Source organism: Camellia sinensis, chromosome 4 (genome assembly GCF_055761805.1).
Source record: "Camellia sinensis isolate YWXY chromosome 4, ASM5576180v1, whole genome shotgun sequence".
Lineage (NCBI taxonomy): Eukaryota > Viridiplantae > Streptophyta > Magnoliopsida > Ericales > Theaceae > Camellia > Camellia sinensis.
This window is the reverse complement of record NC_138964.1, coordinates 189,013,612-189,037,707: the sequence shown is the minus strand read 5'-3', so window position 1 is coordinate 189,037,707 and position 24,096 is coordinate 189,013,612. Positions and strand designations below refer to the sequence as shown.

At 37.6% G+C, this 24,096-nt stretch overlaps 1 protein-coding gene, 1 long non-coding RNA gene and 1 pseudogene across 2 annotated transcripts; 2 read left to right on the top strand and 1 right to left on the bottom strand.

The window, feature by feature from the left end:
* Window positions 1-10,529: 10,529 nt before the first annotated feature.
* On the top strand, window positions 10,530-14,503 carry LOC145789788 (uncharacterized). The gene is made up of 4 exons (XM_082867206.1): window positions 10,530-13,292; window positions 13,382-13,481; window positions 13,557-14,243; window positions 14,376-14,503. Exons 1-3 carry the CDS (start codon window positions 10,675-10,677, stop codon window positions 14,205-14,207), a joined length of 3,369 nt encoding a protein of 1,122 aa, XP_082723332.1. The 5' UTR covers window positions 10,530-10,674; the 3' UTR covers window positions 14,208-14,243; window positions 14,376-14,503.
* A 1,811-nt stretch (window positions 14,504-16,314) lies between these two features.
* On the top strand, window positions 16,315-20,178 carry LOC145789789 (uncharacterized). Its single transcript, XR_014328121.1, has 2 exons — window positions 16,315-16,400; window positions 19,940-20,178. It is a non-coding gene; the product is annotated as an uncharacterized LOC145789789 (long non-coding RNA).
* Window positions 20,179-22,020: 1,842 nt separating this feature from the next.
* LOC114257765 (two-component response regulator 24 pseudogene) lies at window positions 22,021-23,596 on the bottom strand (annotated as a pseudogene).
* Between the last annotated feature and the right edge of the window lie 500 nt (window positions 23,597-24,096).

The following is a 24,096-nucleotide window of genomic DNA, read 5'->3' as shown; positions in this document are numbered from 1 at the left end:
GAGCTATAACACTTGTTATTTAAGTTTGTTTTCAATACTTGTTTTGTCACCCTTTCAAACTATTTTGGGAATGATTTTGAAATGTCAAAAACTCTATTTTTGTGACTTAAAAGTGTTGGTTTGAGGTCTCTTTGAGTTAGGGGGTGGTCCACCCTTCTTGCTCCTTTGTTTGTTAAGCTCTTGTACCATCTTTTCATAACTTTCAAACCAACTTTTTTGGACCTTTTAACCACTGAATTTCAGAGATTTTTTAGTGGTAAAAACATTGTTTTGAAGTCCGAAATTGGATGGGTTAGCCTCCCCTCCTTGTGTCTTGTTTGCTTGCCTAGATAGATTCATATGTTAGCATGTTTTTCTAGCTTAAGTCCAGCATGTTTTTGCCTCTGAAATAACCTATTTTGGCTCTGTTTTGGGCTGGTTAGTTCAGTTGAGGCTTGTATTTCATAGTTGTAATGTTAATTCCTTCACTAGTTTGATGTTTTAATGCTTTAATCATCATTCTTTTGAGTTAATAGCATGTTTTAGTGTTGTTTTACACTTCATTTCAGCACTTAAAATCTCTGCAATCTCTCTCCATTCTTCACTCTTTTATTTGCTTTGAAAGTGGTTTTAAACCCCTTGTTTGCCTAAGTGTGAAATGAAGGTGTTGCACCTATTGGTTTAATCCCTTAGGGGGTTCATTACCAACAGTGTAATGCCTCTTTCATGCCCAAAGCAACTCGTTGTTTGAGCCATTTTTCCATTAGAGGACACTCATTAATGGACTTAATCGATTAAAGAATGAATCGGTAATGTAAAATAAGTAAACAAAATGAACAAGTAAAAGAGGCAAGATAAGCATCTTTCGTGTTGCATTGCATGTGTTCAAATCGGACGTTAATTCGAACATAAGGAAAATGGGACATTTCATGCTCAAAAGTGATGAAATGTGCCACTTTCCTTGGTCACCATCACCCTTGATCATGCATGATAGGGTGGTGGTCTTTTTGGTCTTGTTTGTGCATTAATTGAACTTATACAAACTTGGTTCCCTAGCTATCATGCATTGAAATTGCTTGATTGATGGTTTGAGGGCCAAGAGTTACACTCCTTTGAGCTTGCGTGATGATAAGGAGGGTAACAGTACAAACAACCCTTGAGAATATACTGCTTTGCCTCTGTTTGCTCTCTATTGTAGCAAGAGGAAGTTCAAGGCAGTAGTGGCCGATGGCCACTAGGAGTAGCCGACCGACCACCAATGGTAGCCGACGACCACCATTGGTAGCCGACCGACCATCAATGAAATTTGCATAGTATGTTGGTAAGGTGGAGCAGAGGCATTCTAGGAGTTAGCAACACTGTTGGTGTTCAAATGTGCAAACAGAGGCATTCAGTGGCAAGGCGTTGGCTTTTTCGGGTGGAGAAACCAAGCATGCATGCTTCCCTCACTTCCCGAGGCCTTTTAGTTGCTTTGCTTAGTTAATTAGTGGTAGTTACTTCATGCAAATGTTGTAATTATTTAAGTAGATTAGTTATTTAATTCATTCTGTAATTAATTAGCTTAATCGTATTGTAATTAATTAGTTAAGTATTTAGCTAATTAGATTGATTTGTAATATTTAATTAGCTTAGAATAGTTAGTTAAATTTTGTGTTGTAAATTAGTTAGCTTAATTAGTGTAGCTAGTTGGTTAGCTTATTCATTTGGACCCTCCATTGTGAGGGCGTAATGTTGTAAAGTGTACGTGCGTGTGTGTATGTTTTCCAACCTCGCGTCTTTCTCCCTTTTATTTAATCACTTTTGATGGTTAGATTAGGGACATTTTCAATTAGCATACCTTATGCTTACGTGTTTGCATCCATTCATTTGTCTTGCATGCACCGAGGCTCGGCGCATCATCCAAACTGCATTGCAATTTCAATATCTTAGTTGAATACGTGTTTAACTGCATGTTGTTCAAATCGATCCATATGCCATATTAGTAGCTGAGCCTATTAATTTCATTATTGCATGTGCTGCATTAGATATCTTGTATAGTTAGGATCATGCATCTCTCTAACTAGTTTTTGTTTTGGCTTAGAGTACTCGGTAAGTCTTTATGCTTTAGCATACTTGCATGAGTGTGATTGCCATGTTGCCATGTTTTACATGCTTGCCATGAAGCTATGTGCTTAAATGCTAAACTACATGAATGCCTATGGATGAAGGCTTGTTGTTTGAATTAGAACGATTCAACAAATGTGTGTTTTAAGCCCACTTTGTTGTGGCAAATCATGTTTTAAGCCCACTATGTTTGGTGGCAAATCCGCATCTTTAAGCCCACTTGAGGGTGGCAAATTCAAACCATTTTTCGCAAAAAAATGTGAGTTGAATTGTTCCAATTCTTGCGACTAGTCTATACTTGCTTGTGTGCGTCACATAGTAAAGCTAGTTTAATAACCAGAATAAGAACACATAATGTTTATAAAACATCATATCATGATTAGTAGAGGCCGATCTTTGATCGGGCGAGCAGAGGGTGCTCATTTCAGGACCTTCCCCTCTTGTACCCAAGTTCCCGAGATGAGACAACTTTGGTGATGACGGACACGTGGCCTTTGGCACGAGTTAGGGTTTCCTAAATTTCTCCAAAAATAAAATATTTAGGTGGCGACTTTGTATCTGGCAAAGTAGTCTAATTTTGGCATTATTTGATTTAAAATTGATTTTCCAAAAAGGTTTGCCGGATTTGGACTCTTTGGTGTTTATCAGTTTCACATTGCACTTGTGAGACTAGATTTAGAACCGTGGGAGTCCGAATTGTGAGGCCTTCTTTTCAAACCCTTTCCGAAAGGTGTGGCGCGGAAAAAGGCGAGTCCACAATAACCGACAGATACAAGTTTATAAACATGTAGTTCACACATTTAAACATGGAATTTCACATCAACACATAAGCACACATATAATCATACGTATAATGAGAGAATTAAAGCATATAAGAGAGTCGGGTTGTTACACTATCTTAGCTCCAATCTTCAAATCTCCCACAAATTCTTTACAATACTCCTTGTTCTCTTTCTAGGTGTTGAGTTCACCCTTCTTTTCTCTCAAAATCTCAGCTCATGTGTAGTATATGTGAGTTCAAGACATGAATTAGGCTTATATAGGGTGTGATTAGCTTAGGCTAATTAAGCTAGCTTATAATTAATTAATCCCACTTAATTTTGATTTATTCTAATTATTTTGGTCCGAATCAAATTTTGACGAAAGTTGCCATAAAATTTTAAATATTTCAATTAGCCTATTGGGGTAGTCAATTTTAGTTTCTGAAGTCGTTAGGGTTTTCAATTTCTGATTCTAAATCGATAAGTGAACATATATTCCATAAACCAACAGATAGTCACAAAATTAAGCATATAATCACGCAATTAAACACACAATCATGCAATCAAGCTTATTAAAATAATGTAATATAATATTATGACGGTTGGGGTTATCACAATGATTATGCTATGCAATGTCATGCCATGCTAACGACTTAACTCTGTTTGGAAACCAAACTTCGAAATGCATGGTTTGCAACCCATATTGACTTAACTCATTACCCATTATCATAACCAAGGACTTTCTGTCACGCCCCGAATTTTCACGATCCGAATTACGTGAATAAACCACCTAACGATGAACAATAGATAACCATTCTCATCCAAATAAATATAATATAGTAACACAATACATGTGTTTATCCGATTTTATACATTTCTAGATACAACATCTAAGTCGAATGGATGTTTTGTAATTAAAACATGCACATATGTTATAAATCAAATTAGGTGCCCGGAGGCTTACATTATACCCAAGGGTGTAACCCTTACAAGAATGGCACACAACCAATAATTAACATAAATGGCCCTTGGCCTACAAATAACAGAACCACCCTACACGATTCCGAACACAGCTTCATGTCTCAGTCCACATCCACACATGTATACCTGAAAAATATTTTTAGTCACGTAGGGTGAGCATAAAGCCCATTAGAGAATATTTCAAAGGCTAAACATGCGCCACCAGCATAAATGATCATGATGCAATACATATATACAATATGCCCAAATGCATTTTCAAATCCATTTGATTTCTCAACAAAATCTTTTCTTTCCAATTTTCGGAGCATTATGTTTAATTAAAGCGTTTCCCAAGTTCAAATCATTTGTTTGATATAAAATCTTTTTCCAAAAACTGATCCAGGTATCTCAATACCAATCAGCAAATACATTGTTAAATCAAATGCAAATACATTGCTAGACAATAACAAATACGTTATTAAAACCATTTTCCAAACATCATGTTCCAAACCAACATCATAGTAAATAAATGGGTAAATCTCCAGAACAAAAACAACCTTTCCTGGAAATTTCATCCAAAGGAAACCATAAGCTAGGACCCATGTAAACGTAGGCTGCACATGCACTACTATTGCCATTTTACGAAAATTTCATCCACGGGATCGACACCCATGTATATGTGCTATTTTCGGGACTTTCACCCTAGACACACAGGTCAACTTATTTGATGTAACAACAACTTTCTTCTAGATTCACCACTTCATTTACCCTGTTCAATAATACAATACATGTAACTCAAAATATTACTTTTCCAAAACAATGCAAATGCTCTAAAACATAATGTAAGAATTTCCAAAACCTCTTTTCGAAACATACAGTTTCAATTTCCAAAATCCATTACATGCTCCATGATATGAATGATTTCAAATTGCCTAATCCATGTGCAATTTCTAACACATGACAATGCTATCCTCCACCAATAGCCAAAATAGGTATCGCTAATACAATAATTTAAAAGATAATAATATAGATATATTTTCCAAAGGAGTAACAACAACCATTTCCAAAATCCCACAACCATTTTCTTTCCGACTCTTACAAAGCCAACATCATTTTTCATTGTTTTCCAACACAAGCAAAAACCATGGTTTTAGAGCAAAACCTCATTTTCTTTCAAAATCACTTTTGAGTAAAGGAAAGCCACCATGTCAACACATCTCAACAACAATACAAGACCATCACTTGTTTCAAGAATTCAATTGAAATCTCTCTTTTACATCTGAAATCCAAATCCTAAGTTTAAGCAAAAACACCTAAATCCATAGATCTTTTGAAATAACAAATAACAAGGATAGAAATTATACCAAATGACTACCAGATATATATAACAAAATAGGTCGCAAATATGCTACTGAACTTATATTGAGTTTAAGAAATAGACCCTACCTTTTGAAGCGAAGAGTAGAACTCCAAAAAGCTCAAAGTCGATGAAACCATGAAACTCTTGGATCAAAAGAAAGCCCTTGACAAGATCTACAATCTTTCTCAAAGGACCAAGGTGGAAGGATGCCTCTACGCGAGTAGATCTAGAAATCTAAGCGAAAAAGGGTGAGTTTCTAAGAGAGAGAGAGAGAGAGAGAGGTGAATGAGAAAAGTATGTTTGGGGCCTATTTATAGTGGTAGAATAATAGCCCTAAAGTCAAAGAAAGAATAAATCAAACCCCCAAAAGTAGAGCCCCAAAACCGAACAAAAAATCTGGAATTTTACTCACAGGGGTCGACCCTTTAGGCAGAGGTGTCGACCTTTAGTAAGAAAAGTTGAGACGTTAATGTGTGCAAAGGACAAGGGTCGACCCTTGGAACTAGTGGTGTCGGCCCTTTATTTCAGAATGCAACCCAGAACAAAATAACAAGGGAGGGGTCGACCCTAGGAACTCAGGTGTCAACCCCAAAAACCAGCAAAGGCACTAAGGGTAAGGCAACAAAGTGGTGTTGACCCCCAGAAAGGCAAGTGTCAACCCTAGAACAAATTTTCCAAGTTTCTAAAGAACTTTTCAACGTAAACAAGCGCGAATGAACAATCCTAACAAGTCTAAATTGAATCATACTCCTTCAAAACCAAAATACAACAACTCTAGAGACTCCCAAAATGAAAATAAAGGAATTAAATACACTATCCAATAGTTTAAAGGACCCAAGTGCTACATTTTTAGTTTGTAACAAACTCTACATAAGATACCTCAAAATAATCCCCACATTTACTGGCCATCAAGCATAGTAGGGCAAGTGGGCACCTTTTGCTTTTTGAAAACCTCTATATTTACCAACCACCAAGCACGAAGGGCCAATTGGACACCCATTTCATTTCAAAAACATCTCCATATTTTTCGGCCACCGAGCATGAAGGGGCAATTGAACACCCATCAATCATTTCAACATTTTCCCCACATTTACCAGCACTTAGCACGAAAGGGCAATTGGGCACCTTTACCAGAATACTAATGATATCCCCACATTTTTTAGCCACCGAGCATGGAAGGGCAATTGAGCACTTCATACACAAAACACATTTCGGAACCACACACACACCTTTAAATAATCCAATATTTAATCCAACACCATGGAATTGCAATGCAATGCATGAGTTTCCAAAACTTCCTCTTTATCCCAAAATTCCTTTTTAATTGCACAAGAGTTCAACAAATAAAATCTAATGAACTATTCTCATTTTCAAGACTCCACATCCTACTCTTTACCAACCATCAACCCATGCAAAACATTACCTTACATCCTTTCACAATTCCAAGTATTCACACAATTCAACTTATTTAAACCACCAATAAATATCATCATCGATAATAAAGTTATCCAACACACTTATTAACATGAAAAATCACTTTAATTTTCAACATAAGGTACCGATTAACTCAAACCCTCTTTTAATTTAAAAATCCTAGTTTTAGGATTTTCAATAAAATTGGGGGTTTTCCTCATTTCTTTGTTAAATCCTTAATCATCATGTATTAACCATCAATGTACCAAAACATTCTAAATCTTTCAAAAGTTTGGGTGAAAACCCAATTTTAAAATATGAACTTATTTTAATAACAAATTTCAAACTCAAATCAACCCATACTTCCCATAATACATCAAAATCGAACAAAATCATAATTGATTGAGTTAAGAGAACTGCCTACCTCAAGAAGGTGAGCAAACAACAAAGACCCAAGCATGAACTCTGACGAAATCACAATCCAATCGGCTAAGAGGAAGATCCTCACTCATTCTTCACTAGTCTTGCATGATCTAAGGTGGATCCTTGGTATAATAAGATGAAATCAAAGGTTTTGTAGCTAGGGTTTTCGTACATGAAGAGAGGAGGGAGATAAATGAGAGAAAATGAGCAAAAAGTGGCTTTTATACTGGCTAATCCCAAACAAACCGCTCGAGTGCACTTTCCTTCACTCAAGCGAAGTACCAAAATACAAAGATACTGCTTGAGTGGTAAACGCAAGGTCTTAGAAGTTTGCACAGCTACAATGAAAATACTGGGAGTTCGCATTCAACGCGGGAGCGACCAATCATTCGTTCGAGTAGTCTCGCCTGCAAACCTGCGAGATATTAGGAGCTACAAATCTTCGCTCTAGCGGTCACCCAAAAATAGCCGTCACATGAAACATTTCATCATCTTTACATCTTGTTGCGACGAATTATTTCCTTGCCAATGATCAACATGTGTGACAAATTTTTTTGTCAACAATAGTTATATATACGGTGACAAAATTAATGAATTTTTGTAAGGAAATATTGTCTAATTAGTGACAAATTTTTTGTCACTAAAGTATATTATTGTTGACCAAATCATTTTTCCTTACAATGATTTTTTGCAGCAAATATACAGTGACAAAACTGGCGACCAAAATATTTCCACACGAATATCTATAGTGAAGAAATTAGCATTTTGGAGACCAAAAAAAAAAAAAAAAACATCATTGAAATTTTTTTTCGTTATAGTGATGCTGGTATGTTTATTAATTTAATCTCATAATTTAAATCACAAACATAAAAGTTAAATCAACCACACACAAAAAAGATTCATAATTTTTTAAAATTGAAAACCAAACTGGGAGAAATCATGGACCTAGTCTAACCAACCAATTTACTATAAAGAATAAAATAAAACTTGCAATTTACAAACCAACTTTAATTTAATCCATAGTATCGAACCAATGAACAAGCTGGCATGTTCCTAATACTAAATGAATTCATTATCTATGTCTAAAATAGTTGGTTGAGTATTGAATCCAAAATACCAACCACAAATTGAACACAACCGACCTATCACTACAAGAAAAGAGGGCAAAAAAGACGGAATTATTAGCGACGGCGTGATCCCCGTCGCAAAAAATGGTATTTTGCGACGGCAAAACAAACCGTCGCAAAAAAGTAGTTTTAGCGACGGCGTTTAACCGTCGGTAATAAACTGCACGGGCGAGTATGAAAATCAGGAACTATTAGCGACGGCAATGTTGAACCGTCGGGAAAAAAAACTATTTGAGACGGCAAAAAGTTTGCTGTCGCAAATACTCGACCATTTGCGACGGCAAATATCCGTCGCAAAAAAGGATTATTAAAACGGCGTCGTTTGTTAATTGTTTTGTATAATTTGCGACGGTGTAAACCTTACCGTCGCAAAAAGTAAAAAAACATTTTCCCCCCTCTTCCCTCTCATCTTGCCGCTCGGTTCCATCGCAAAATCCCTAAAATTGATTTGAAGCACAAAATCCCTAAAATCCCTAGCGGTGTCCGATAGAAATCCCTCTCTTCTTGCCGCTCAATTTTCCCCCAAAATCCCCAAACCAGCGACGAGCGACCGGCGACGAACGGCGAAGGGCCAGCGGTGGTGCGGTGGTGCGGCGACGACGAACGGCGAAGGGCTAGCGGCGGCGACGACGAACGGCGAACGGCAACTCAGGTATGCTCTCTCTCTCTCTCTCTGTATATATATATATATATATGTATGTATGTATTACCTGTTGCATATATATATGTATGTATGTATTACCTATTTCATATCTAAAAATATTATGAACCTCAAATTAATAGGAGGAACCTCAAAGAGAAAGGTCACATTCCAGAGGTGATTCAAGATTGTCGCTTTTTAAAATCAGGAAAAAAAAAATGTTATGTGTGAAAGACAACATTAATCTGACTTTCTATTTGGTTTTATGGAGCTCCAATAATCTGATAGTCTGATGAACAAAATGAAATCTTGACTTTAATAACTAAGATTTTATTTGGATAGATAAATTTCAAATGAATAAAATGAGAGAATTGACTATTATATATATATATAGATGTAGCTACTACGAAGAAAAGATAGCATAGTAGAATAAGCTAAAGAAGAGTTAATTATGACCATTGTGAAAATCCTTTGTAGAAACTATTTGAAATAACTATTTTTGCATTAGCAATGTTTCCTTTCACATTATTGGGCTAAATGACCCAATATTGGCCCATTCATCCGACATTCAATTCAAGCCTTAACTGATTTCAGCCCATTTATTGACTGGTTTTCTGGGTCAGCCCTACCCATTTGATTTATTAATCCTTGAAATCTCTCAAACTCATATAAGGGTAGGTGTGTAATTGGCTTGGTTTGATCGGTTTATAGTAAAAATCATGAAGAAAAAAAATAGGCACCTAATTGTATTACTGAAGTTGTCGGTTTAGCATTGGGCCAATTTGGTTTGATGAGTTGGGCGTCGTGAAAATTCATTGTGCCAAACAAAATTGGGTTCAATTATGAATTTAGCCTAATTTTTGGATTTACTAGAGCAATCAATTTTATTATGTGATTGGTTTCAACATTTATAAAGACTAAATAAAAACAGTGCCTGTACCTAGAATTGGGTATGAGAAAATTAATAAATGGAGTGTTAAGATTGTATATAGGTCCATGTATAGATTGAATTTGGGCTACACATTCATAATCCTTGATATAAATTATAGATTGATTTTATTTTGCTTGCTAATACTAATACACTTGGGATGAAATGAAATGTTCAGCTTACCCACAAATTAAGTCAGTCATTGTTTCTTTCATTATTTATATAACTTTTCTTTTTAAAGCAACGATTTCTTGTATGAAAATGTATCAAGTTATTTTAAACTGCTAAATCTCACAGATTGTCCCAGTCTAAAAAAAATTAGGGCAAATTACATATACCTCCCTCGAAGTTTAACTAAATTACAGATACCCCCTTGAGGTTTTGGAAATTACATCACGCATCCTGAGGTTTGTATTTTCATAATAATGAACAATTTATTTTCAAAATAATATTCTTTTTTAAAACATAAATACGATGAAATTATATTGTTATAATTATCAAATTAATCTAATTTTTATTATAAATGATCTACACACCTATACCTTCAAAAACATCGAGTCATTAAAACACATTGGGCCATATTAATGTAGAAATCAAAATAAATTCATGAGACCAGATTGGATTGATTCATTCTGTACCATGAACCAGACCCCCAACGAATTTACTATGGAGATATTAGGCATCAATTATAATGTTATATCATTCTTTTAAATTTTTATATGATTATAATATACACATTCATGTTAAACATGTAATATGACATACATGATATATGTCCATAATTAAGTTTTGAACAAATAGATAAATAAAATAATGCACCATCAGTAAAGTCCCCTTTCCTCGTTATCCTTTTACTCAATTTACTTTTCTTTTGGAGCTTTGGAATGGATAGCTATATTCATTTCTATGGAATGGAAGTGTACTACTTGTTTTGATAGATGAGGGTGTAATACGTAGGTATTATATTTAGAGTTACTTTGATGAGATATTTTTGTGGATGTCTACAGATGATGGATAAGAGTTGGATTGATTTGCCAAATAGGATGTCGAGCGAATACATTAATGGGATTGATGAATTCCTTGTGTTTGCCTACACCAATAGGGTTGAAGGTTCGATGATCAGTTGTCCGTGTAGGAAGTGTGAGAATCGATACTATTTTGTACGAGAGGGTGTACGGGAGCATTTGATTTTGAATGGTTTTTTTAAAAAATACAAACATTGGATTAATCATGGGGAATCTTACGTATCTGTACATGGAAATCGAGAGAATGAAACATTAGCTAATTTAGACATTGGGGATGATATGATTGGAATGATACAAGGGGCTATGGGAAATCCACATGCCGGTACAAGTGTTGAGGGTGATGACCCACAGGGGCCTGATCCCCATGCATCTGAATCCCAGCTCGGTCCAAATGCAGAGACTGCAAAATATTTCAAACTTCTTCAAGATGCACAAAGTGAATTGTATCCGGGTTGTCAGAAGTTCACATCTTTGTCATTCATTGTTCGACTTCTACATTTGAAGGTGCTTAATCAGTGGACAGACAAGTCTGTTGACATGTTGCTTGAGTTATTGAATGAGGCGTTCCCATTGGGTGTAAAACTACCGGACTCATATTATAAAGCTCAAAAGGTCACAACAGATTTGGGCTTTACGTATGAGACGTGGGATGCATGTCCCAACAGTTGCATGTTGTTTCGAAACGAGGACGCCAATCTTGATAAATGTGTTATATGCAACAGTTCTAGATGGAAATCAAATGGTGATGGTGGTTCAAATGGTCCTAACAAAGGTGGCAAACAAATAGCTGCAAAACAGATGAGGTATTTTCCTTTAAAGCCAAGGTTGCAGAGGTTGTTTATGTCATCCAAGACGGCCAAGTTCATGAGATGGCATGCAGAGGAACGAACTGATGATGGCGTCTTCAGGCATCCTGCTGACTCCCTTGCATGGAAAGATTTTGACCGTCGGAATATTGACTTTAGTAATGATTGCCGAAGTGTAAGGCTTGGCTTAGCATCTGATGGTTTTAACCCATTCAGGACGATGAATATAGTTCATAGCACTTGGCCTGTTGTGCTCATTCCATACAACTTGCCGCCATGGATGTGCATGAAGCAACCATTTCTAATTTTGTCCGTGCTTATTGACGGCCCGAAAGGACCTGGTGACAAGATTGATGTGTATATGCAACCGTTGATTGAGGAGTTGAACGAACTATGGAATGAGGGTGTGTCAACATTTGATGCATCAACAAATCAAATGTTTCAAATGCATGCAGCTTTACTGTGGACAATTAGTGATTTTCCTGCATACGCAAACTTGTCAGGATGGAGCACTAAAGGCGAATATGCATGTCCTTGTTGTAATACGGAAACTACATCGTGTTGGTTGAAGCATAGTAGGAAACAATCATACTTGGGTCATCGCAGATTTTTACCTACTGGCCATAAATTCCGGAAGGATAAAGTATCATTTGATGGTAGTCGGGAAGTCAGACTCAAACCAAAATTGTTGTCTGGAACTGAGATGTTGCTACAATTAGAATCTGAGGGTATTTTAACCCAATACAAGAGGGATGACCTTAAGGAGAGGCATAGGAGACAGGTAGAGAAGGAGAAAGTTGGACATCGCACCCATAGTTGGAAGAAAAAGAGTATTTTTTATGAATTGCCATATTGGGAGCACAATCTAATAAGACACAACCTCGATGTGATGCATATAGAGAAGAATGTTTGTGATAATGTGTTGTGGACAATATTAGGGGTTGCAGGAAAATCGAAGGATGGTGTTAATGCTCGGCGTGATTTACAAGATATGAATATTAGAAAACCCCTACATTTGCAGTTAAGAGGGTCGAATAAAGCCTATTTACCACCAGCACAATTCACGATGACCAAGGATGAAAAAGATTTGTTCTTGAAAGTGTTGAAGGAAGTAAGAGTTCCCGACGGGTATTCATCCAATATATCACGTCGTGTGCGCTCACATGATAGAAGTATTGGGGGTCTTAAGAGCCACGATAGTCATATTCTGATGCAACAACTTATTCCATTGGCTATTCGAAGATCGTTACCAAAGAATGTAATTGAACCCTTGATTGAATTGAGCAATTTCTTTAGACAATTGTGTTCGAAAGTGAATCGTGCGACGGATTTGCAATATATTCAAGATCGTATCGCTCTAACACTTTGTCATCTAGAAAAAATATTTCCTCCGAGTTTTTTTGATATAATGGAGCACTTGCCTATACATCTAGCTGATGAAGCCTTATTGGGTGGAGCGATTCAGTTTCGATGGATGTATCCAATTGAGAGGTATCTTCTTACTTTGAAGCAATACGTGCGTAATAGAGCTCATCCTGAAGGATCAATTGCTAAAGGATATCTTATGGAAGAATGCATGAATTTTTGTGCACAATATCTTAATGATGTGGAAACCAAATCTAGTCGACCCGTGAGAAACTATAGTGGTGCTGATAATTTGGGTCATGCTATTGGTGAAAACACAAGCTTTTATCTTGATAATACTTCTTGGGTACAAGCTCATCGGTACATCTTATTCAATACAAGCGCGGTTCAACCATTCATAAAGTAGGTTAAGTCACTCACTCAATATGTTATTATGTTTTATTGAATTTTCAACAAAATTTTTTGTATTGCTAAAATCTCAATCTACACAGCAAACACCTTGAAGTACTTCAGCTCAAAATGCCTCGTGTCGACGATCATCAGCTTCGGCGTGAACATTTTGAAACTTTTCACATTTGGTTCAAGGAACATGTATGTATTTAACTCTATAGATTCTAGTTACTTAAGTCGAACTACATTTCAATTTTACATTTTCGTGTTAAATAGGTCCAAACTTTGCGAAGGACTACTGATGTCATATTTTCTGAAGAGATTATTCTATTGGCAAATGGTCCTCATAACCTGGCAAGGAGGTTCAACGGGTATATACTGAATGGGTTTCGGTATCGAGTAAAGGCCATGGATGATCGTCGAGCCACACAAAATTGTGGTGTAGCTTTGAAGGCAGATACCATAAGTTATGCTAGTCGAAAAGACAAGAATCCTCGTGTGGGGTCTGTGTACTATTATGGACAATTGACAGATATTGTTGAGCTTCGATATTCCAATGAGAAGAAACATGTGTTGTTTAAGTGTGATTGGATTGACAATATTCACGGAAAAAAAGAAGATGTCTTCAATTTCACGTTGGTAAACTTCAATCATTTGTTGTACCGAGATGATCGAATTACCAATGAACCTTTCATCTTGGCGTCCCAAGCAGAGCAAGTTTGGTACGTTGCAGACCCGTTACAACCAGACTGGCAAGTCGTGGTGAAGATGTCTCAAAGAGGTTTATTTGATATGAGTTCGACTGATCCACAAATCGAGCCATACATAAGCCAACAATTGGAAGAAAATATAATGCTTCGTGATGAAGAAGTTGGTTGGGTGAGGGAAGCCGCAGAAGGGGAAACAGTTGATGTTCAAATAGGCTGATATTTAATCAACATTAGTAATTCAATTAAGGCAAAGGTTGTAGTTAATCATCAATTTCTTAATTTACTTTGTCTTTGTAATTGTATTAGTTCAATTAATGTCATATTATAGTTGATGACAACCCATTGTCTATGTTTCTAATGTCAATTAATGTTATATTGCTTGCAGATTATTATGGGAAGGAAGAGGAAGCCTGATCATCCCCGGCGCATGATGTCTGATGTGCTACATAACAGGACATCAGTAGCACCACCATCAGAGGACGCATCACATCGGCCACCATCGGAGGGGCCATTAGTGCCACCACCATCTGAGGGGCCATTAGTACCACCGCATCGACCACCATCAGTGGCACCACAGCAGCTGCCATGTACTCAGCCCCCACGCCTACCATCGGTGCGTCCACCATCAGTGGCACCACAGCAGCTAGCATCCCGACTAGAGTCATCAGCTTATGAGCTATCCGCAGGTATATAAATTTGCCATTTTTTTTGTATGAAAATTATTTAAACATACATTTATTTATGCTCATTATATATAACTTGTTTATTCTCATTGAATTTTGCAGACCCTTCGTCTTCTTCACAGCCTACATCAGGTATAAGAATTCGATTTGTATTCACATAATTTAAATTTGCATTTGTTTATTACCGTTGCATATTGTTTATTGTTTTTGTATCTCGCAGGTCATGTTAGTTCTTCATCAATCTCGACTAGGCGTGGTAGAGGATGTGCCAAGGGCATTAAAGAGTGGGGTACTGGTAAAAAGCTGGACATACAATTTGATGAAAATTACTGCCCAATAGGGGATAACGTCGCTAAGTTAACTACTCAACTTGGCATCATTGTGCGGAATGGTAACATTGTTCCTCTTACTTTTCTTGACTGGAACAATGTGCCTGATGATATTGTTGATGCTATCTGGAAGGATGTGAAGGTAAAAGTATATTTTTGACCACAAATTCGAATTCCAAAATTGTGTTATTATTATTTACACTTTGAAATTGTGTTTTATAGGACAATTTGAATATATGTCCAGAGGAGTACAAGCCAATCTGCATGAAAAACTGCAACAGCATATGGAAGGATCACAAGAACAAGATTAAGGTTAAGTATTTCAAGCCTAGAAGTTCTGATCCTAATCTGAAGGATGATGTTCCTTTGCACATTGTGCCAAGCCAGTGGGAAGAACTTGTGGAGTATTGGCGTACTTCTGATGCTGAGGTATACAAATAAGTTATATTTATGATATGTAAACATACAAATCATATTTACATACTTACATTTGTTGAACCTGTTATAGAAAATTGTAAGTAGGAATGCTAAAAATCGGCGAGCTCACGGCATAGCTCATACCACAGGGCGTACTAGTTTCTCTCAGATACGACATGAGGTTTACATTTTATTGTTTTATTTTTGTATATAAATAAACATTGAATATTTGCAAATTATTTGGATTCTAATTTTCATATTTCTAAAAAAATGTAGATGACCAATAACGGGAAGTCTACTGATAAAATGAATGTTTGGCTTATGACACGTAGAGCAGATGACCCAGAGGTTATCCAGACCTTGGTAGTTTCCAAACACCTTTGATTGTATTTGAAGTTTATTTTATGTGTGTCAACCATCTTAATTTGGAATATACTTGTATGTCTTATTCAATACAGGATGAGTTTAATCGTCAACTCTCTATGCTACCTGAGGATGGTCAGACTTTGGAGGCTAGGAATGCCATTTTCCATGAGTTGATAGGTCATGACGGACATGGATATTGTCGCACATACGGGAGAATTGTGCCTCGGAGAGCGGTGTATAAAGATGGTGCTGGGCCATCACAGTCAACACCCCAACCATCGACTATTGAGCAGATCACGCAGCAGGTTCGTGCAGAGCTAAGGGATGAGTTGAAGGAGGAGCTGCGAGCAGAGTTCTCTACACATTTACAGCAGATGAGAGCTGAGATGATGGCGTTTGTGTCACAGGGGGCGAGTGTGGATCCCAACAGAGAGGTTCGATATAAATTAAATTGTTTGATAGTTCAATTTTCACAGAAGATTATGTATAAAATTCGAATATGATTAACACATTATGCATTGACTATCATAGGTTCCTGATGCATCGAGTGGCCACCGGGCATTTAGGGAATCTGCAGAAGATGAGAATCCATATACACCACCACCAGAAGATCAGGTATAAAATGTATCTTTGCATTCTAAGCTAAAATGTATCTTTGCATTCTTAAGAAACTTGAACTCGAGGTGTTAACGCCCCAAAATCACCAAACGGCGTCGGATTGGCACGAAACTTGGCACACACGACCGCCTAGGCACGAGAGACTTGTGGGAGAAGACGGGGCTCGAATCGGGTTCCCGGTTTGGGAGTTAGAGCAGGATTTCACTTTAGGCAAACTAGTTTCTTAAGAAACTTGAACTCGAGGTGTTAACGCCCCAAAATCACCAAACGGCGTCGGTTTGGCACGAAACTTGGCACACACGACCGCCTAGGCACAAGAGACTTGTGGGAGAAGACGGGGCTCGAATCGGGTTCCCGGTTTTGGAGTTAGAGCCGGATTTCACTTTAGGCAAACTAGTTTCTTAAGAAACTTGAACTCGAGGTGTTAACGCCCCAAAATCACCAAACGACGTCGGTTTGGCACGAAACTTGGCACACACGACCGCCTAGGCACGAGAGACTTGTGGGAGAAGACGGGGCTCGAATCGGGTTCCCGGTTTGGGAGTTAGAGTCGGATTTCGGTCTAGTCAAACTAGTTTCTTAAGAAACTTGAAATCGAGGTGTTAACGGCCCAAAATCACCAAACGGCGTCGGTTTGGCACGAAACTTGGCACACACGACCGCCTAGGCACGAGAGACTTGTGGGAGAAGACGGGGCTCGAATCGGGTTCCCGGTTTTGGAGTTAGAGCTGGATTTCACTTTAGGCAAACTAGTTTCTTAAGAAACTTGAACTCGAGGTGTTAATGCCCCAAAATCACCAAACGACGTCGGTTTGGTACGAAACTCGGCACACACGACCGCCTAGGCACGAGAGACTTGTGGGAGAAGACGGGGCTCGAATCGGGTTCCCGGTTTTGGAGTTAGAGCCGGATTTCACTTTAGGCAAACTAGTTTCTTAAGAAACTTGAACTCGAGGTGTTAACGCCCCAAAATCACCAAACGGCGTCGGATTGGCACGAAACTTGGCACACACGACCGCCTAGGCACGAGAGACTTGTGGGAGAAGACGGGGCTCGAATCGGGTTCCCGGTTTGGGAGTTAGAGCAGGATTTCACTTTAGGCAAACTAGTTTCTTAAGAAACTTGAACTCGAGGTGTTAACGCCCCAAAATCACCAAACGGCGTCGGTTTGGCACGAAACTTGGCACACACGACCGCCTAGGCACGAGAGACTTGTGGGAGAAGACGGGGCTCGAATCGGGTTCTCGGTTTTGGAGTTAGAGCCAGATTTCACTTTAGGCAAACTAGTTTCTTAAGAAACTTGAACTCGAGGTGTTAACGCCCCAAAATCACCAAACGACGTCGGTTTGGCACGAAACTTGGCACACACGACCGCCTAGGCACGAGAGACTTGTGGGAGAAGACGGGGCTCGAATCGGGTTCCCGGTTTGGGAGTTAGAGTCGGATTTCGGTCTAGTCAAACTAGTTTCTTAAGAAACTTGAAATCGAGGTGTTAACGCCCCAAAATCACCAAACGGCGTCGGTTTGGCACGAAACTTGGCACACACGACCGCCTAGGCACGAGAGACTTGTGGGAGAAGACGGGGCTCGAATCGGGTTCCCGGTTTTGGAGTTAGAGCCGGATTTCACTTTAGGCAAACTAGTTTCTTAAGAAACTTGAACTCGAGGTGTTAATGCCCCAAAATCACCAAACGACGTCGGTTTGGTACGAAACTTGGCACACACGACCGCCTAGGCACGAGAGACTTGTGGGAGAAGACGGGGCTCGAATCGGGTTCCCGGTTTTCGAGTTAGAGCCGGATTTCACTTTAGGCAAACTAGTTTCTTAAGAAACTTGAACTCGAGGTGTTAACGCCCCAAAATCACCAAACGGCGTCGGTTTGGCACGAAACTTGGCACACACGACCGCCTAGGCATGAGAGACTTGTGGGAGAAGACGGGGCTCGAATCGGGTTCCCCGTTTTGGAGTTAGAGCCGGATTTCACTTTAGGCAAACTAGTTTCTTAAGAAACTTGAACTCGAGGTGTTAACGCCCCAAAATCACCAAACGGCGTCGGTTTGGCACGAAACTTGGCACACACGACCGCCTAGGCACGAGAGACTTGTGGGAGAAGACGGCGCTCGAATCGGGTTCCCGGTTTGGGAGTTAGAGTCGGATTTCGGTCTAGTCAAACTAGTTTCTTAAGAAACTTGAAATCGAGGTGTTAACGCCCCAAAATCACCAAACGGCGTCGGTTTGGCACGAAACTTGGCATACACGACCGCCTAGGCACGAGAGACTTGTGGGAGAAGACGGGGCTCGAATCGGGTTCCCGGTTTTGGAGTTAGAGCCGGATTTCCCTTTAGGCAAACTAGTTTCTTAAGAAACTTGAACTCGAGGTGTTAACGCCCCAAAATCACCAAACGGCATCGGTTTGGCACGAAACTTGGCACACACGACCGCCTAGGCACGAGAGACTTGTGGGAGAAGACGGGGCTCGAATCGGGTTCCCGGTTTTCGAGTTAGAGCCGGATTTCACTTTAGGCAAACTAGTTTCTTAAGAAACTTGAACTCGAGGTGTTAACGCCCCAAAATCACCAAACGGCGTCGGTTTGGCACGAAACTTGGCACACACGACCGCCTAGGCACGAGAGACTTGTGGGAGAAGACGGGGCTCGAATCGGGTTCCCGGTTTTGGAGTTAGAGCCGGATTTCACTTTAGGCAAACTAGTTTCTTAAAAAACTTGAACTCGAGGTGTTAACGCCCCAAAATCACCAAACGGCGTCGGTTTGGCACGAAACTTGGCACACACGACCGCCTAGGCACGAGAGACTTGTGGGAGAAGACGGGGCTCGAATCGGGTTCCCGGTTTTCGAGTTAGAGCCGGATTTCACTTTAGGCAAACTAGTTTCTTAAGAAACTTGAACTCGAGGTGTTAACGCCCCAAAATCACCAAACGGTGTCGGTTTGGCACGAAACTTGGCACACACGACCGCCTAGGCACGAGAGACTTGTGGGAGAAGACGGGGCTCGAATCGGGTTCCCGGTTTTGGAGTTAGAGCCGGATTTCACTTTAGGCAAACTAGTTTCTCAAAAAACTTGAACTCGAGGTGTTAACGCCCCAAAATCACCAAACGGCGTCGGTTTGGCACGAAACTTGGCACACACGACCGCCTAGGCACGAGAGACTTGTGGGAGAAGACGGGGCTCGAATCGGGTTCCCGGTTTTGGAGTTAGAGCCGGATTTCACTTTAGGCAAACTAGTTTCTTAAGAAACTTGAACTCGAGGTGTTAACGCCCCAAAATCACCAAACGGCGTCGGTTTGGCACGAAACTTGGCACACACGACCGCCTAGGCACGAGAGACTTGTGGGAGAAGACGGCGCTCGAATCGGGTTCCCGGTTTGGGAGTTAGAGTCGGATTTCGGTCTAGTCAAAATTATTTACTAAACTATCTTTGTAATTATATAGTAGTTAATTTTTTTATATTTTTCTGTAATTAAAATATTAACACCATTATATTGTTATTAATTACTTTTATTTTGTTTTTTTCAGATATTTCCTTAGTTGCAGTTTGCTTCTTGTGGAATGCGGGCGTATAAAGATTATAACCAGCTTTTATTTTTTGAACCCACGAAGGAAGCAAGACGAAAACTTTTGGTTTTGATTTTGATTTTGATTTATGTTATTTAAATTTGTGAACAATATTATGTATGTATTATGCGACATTATGTAGTGGTATAATTTTTATTTCTGTATTGTTATTAATGGAACAACATTATGAATGTTCATCATGTGCCGTCTTTTGTTGTATATGTATTTATATTATTATGTAATTTTTAGATTTTTTTTAGTTATTTTTCATTTAATACAGGTTTTTTTATATTTTTAATTATTTTTGTACAGGGATTTTTTTTTTTAAATTTTTTTTTGAGACGGCGGAGCTCCCCCGTCGCAAAAAATGGTATTAATCTTTTTGCGACGGCTCAAATACTGTCGCAAAAGGTAGGTATTAAATTGAGAATAAGACCTTTAGCGACGGCTTAGGTTCCCGTCGCCAATGGTCATTAGCGACGATACTTTTACCGACGGGATTAGGCAGTCGACAAAACTACTTTAGCGACGGCAAGTCTCTACCGTCGCAACAAAAACAGATTTTCGTAGTTTTTTGGCGACAGAATTATGCCGTCGCAAAAAAATGTTTTTACCGTCGCAAAAACAATTGCGACGGCTCTTGCCGTCGCTAAATCCCTTTTGCAACCCCCTCTCTTGCGACCCCCCACCTGCCGTCGCAAAAAACTGATCCCCGTCGCAAAAAACTATTAGCGACGGCGTTTGGAGTATTTGCGACGGCAAAACGCCGTCGCAAAAAACAATTTTTTTTGTAGTGTATCTACCTTTTTGGAATTGACATATGCATTACTAATATACGAACAATAATGGAGAATAAATGAGAGATAAACCAATCGATAATTCACTAGCATATGATTGGTTCAATGTTTTGTAGGCATGTTTTGATCCTCCCTTATAGTTTTATTTATAATTGACGTGTCCTAAGATGACTTACAAATATTTTAAGGTGTTTCTACGTTATAAATTGACTTACATTTGTCAGAAGTAGTACCTCTCACTCAAGCCCACAAATGCTCGCTTGATCACACTTCAAATTGAGCATAATGATCATAGTCAGATTTGCCAAGATTTTTGTGAAAATACCAATTACATCCTTTAACGTAATTCGATGCATTATTAACTTGTATTTAACACTTATTTTACTTGTTTGCACACCAAGTTGGTACCAAAACATATTTCCATCCAAAATCCATTTGAACTGCACTAACTTAACTCAATTTGGACTTCTAAAAGTAATTACAATTGAAATACGCAATTAGAAATCACATATATTTTGCCTAAGGGTTACCAAACCTAGTTAGAATTGAACTCTTACACTAGATAAATAAAGAAAACAAGTAATCTAATCATCATATTTCTTCTCCATTCTCCAATTACTTGCTCTAATAAGGTCAAGGTCGAAAAGGACTAGAACTTCAAATAAGAGTAAATGCCAATGCCCAATGTTGTATGGTAAAAAAAAAAAAAAATCAGTTTGCTAATGCCAATTATACAGGTTGATATAGATGTTTCTTATCCCCATAATTTTCTCATTGAGAATTTTAGTACAGTGATAATGGATGGACCTTCGTTTTGAAATTCTTACATCTATATGATGAACAAAAGTTACTGACACCCTTATTACCTAAATAAGCAATACCAGGTTTGATAAATAATAATAATAAAAATATTTGGCATAGAAGATCTACACAAAATTGTTCGGCTCATTTTGTTCATATTTTTCTCAAAACATAAAAAAGAAATTATTATTATGTCTTTTAATTACAAAATACTACTACGATATCAATTAAGATGATGTTTTTTATTTAAAGAAGAATAACTCATCTGCATTAGCATACTCACATGGCAATAAGAGAATATTGTTTCTTTAAATTTTATTTTTCCCATCACCAACAACAAGTAACTCATAAGAGAAAACTAATATAACCTACAAGAGTAACTCATGATGAAGTGATCACGAATCACATTATTTTATACTAAATATTTTAACTTGAGTAAGCAAATCAATGTTTCTTGTTAAGCTCTTGCAAAAGGGAAGTAATTGTATCAATAGTCAACGGTTTCGCATGACAATCATCCAAACCAGCTGCCATGAATGCAAGCTTCTCCGAGTCTTGATCACGTGAAGTCATCCCAACAATCATGCTATTCACTCCCATGGCACGAAGCTCCCTTGTTGCCTATAAAATACATTTGAAATATGATACAAACAACTAAATTTAGTTGGGGGATGGGGATAGAGAAATAGATTAAGGTATTTCACTTATGCAATTATGATCACTCTATAAATGTCTAGTGTAAAAGAAACTTGTACTTTTATTAGTGGATTACAATTACAGTTTTTTTTTGGGTGAATAAAAAAATTTTGGGTGAATAAATTACAATTATAGTTAAGGCTAGGTTTAGTTGAGGTAAATACAAACTTTATGGTATGTAGTTAAGTGTGAGTGTATAGAAATTAGAAGTTTGTATGTAGTGTACGAAATTCTTGAAATTATAAATGTGCCATTGCTTTTAGACCGACAAAGAAAAAGAGTTATACTAAAATAATCATGGGAACATAATACAACAAGCCAAGGGAACAATAAATTTAGAGAGTTTGTGCTTATTGTCTAAGTCCAATCAACAATGATTAAAACAATTATTAACTTTGCATAAAACACACTTTCAAATGCCATTATAAGAACAAAATGTTAAAACATTTGGCTATTTATTTGTTGCATTAACTCACCCATGATGAATTAATCAATATTATGACCTCTCAATTTTCATTCCCACATTATGTACAATAATTATATGTAATTGATGTTTGTTTCTTTTATCAACTTCTAGATGATGGGAAGAACAATGGAAATATAATTCTACATGTGGAAAAATATAATTGAAATGAAATGTATGTGTTGCTTTTCTTTTTCTTTTATTTTGTGCATACTAAATAATGTAAATTAAATCTCATTCTTATCAAGTGATATGAAAGATCATTTTAAGAATGTTGTTAATGAACTCTTGTTCTTTGAAGATAATAAAAGAAATGATTTATTTTCCTAAAACATCAATACTCCATATATATTCATATATATGTAAGTTGAGGTGAACTGAATTACCGTACTTCTACCTTTTTTCTTTGTTAGCAAACCTAAATAAATATATAAAATTGTAATGTAATATATGCATTCCTTTTGATATAACTTCTTATATAACATAGCAAGGTATTGTTTAAGTTTGCAGAGAAGAAGAAGAAGAAGAAAAATAAAGAAGAAAGGAAAACAAGAATAGTAAAAAGAGAAAACTAACCTTTGGACCATCCATGATTGGCATTTCCATGTCCATAAGGACCAAATGGAATGATGCCCCTGAGCGATACAAATCAACAGCTTCTTTCCCATTTCCCACTACTTGGGTTTCCAATCCAAATCTACTTAATAACGCACTATGGATTCTTTGAATTACAGGGTCATCATCCACAATGAGCACACACATCCTTTTTCCTGGTGTGAAGTTACTGTTGGTTCCATCAATCCTCGTATTTCCACTTTTATTCACACTTTTTGAACTTGAACTGCCCATTTTAAAAGCCATCTTTCTCGCAAATCACTTTTCTATATGATCATAAATAATAGATCTATAATTTAGTTGAAAGATCATAATCATGAATAAGAAACCAATGCTATATCTCAATATAACACAGTATAATTCTTCATTAAAATTTTAAAAATAAAAAGTAAAACACTTGTTACATTGAATAACCCCATGCTAACAAAAAATGTATGAAGAGAATTTTGATACAATAGTTTATGTTGAGGTAAATCTAAATAATAGATCTATAATTTAGTTGAAAGATGATAATCACGAATAAGTAATAAATGCTATATCTCAATATAACACATAATATGATTCTTCATTAAAATTTTAAAAATAAAAAATAAAACAATTGTCACAAGACATAACCTCATGCCAGCAAAAAATGTACCACAAGAATTTTGATACAACGCTTTATGTTGAGGTTAATCTAAATAATAGATCTATAATTTAGTTGAAAGATCATAATCATGAATAAGAAATAAATAATGTATCTCAAT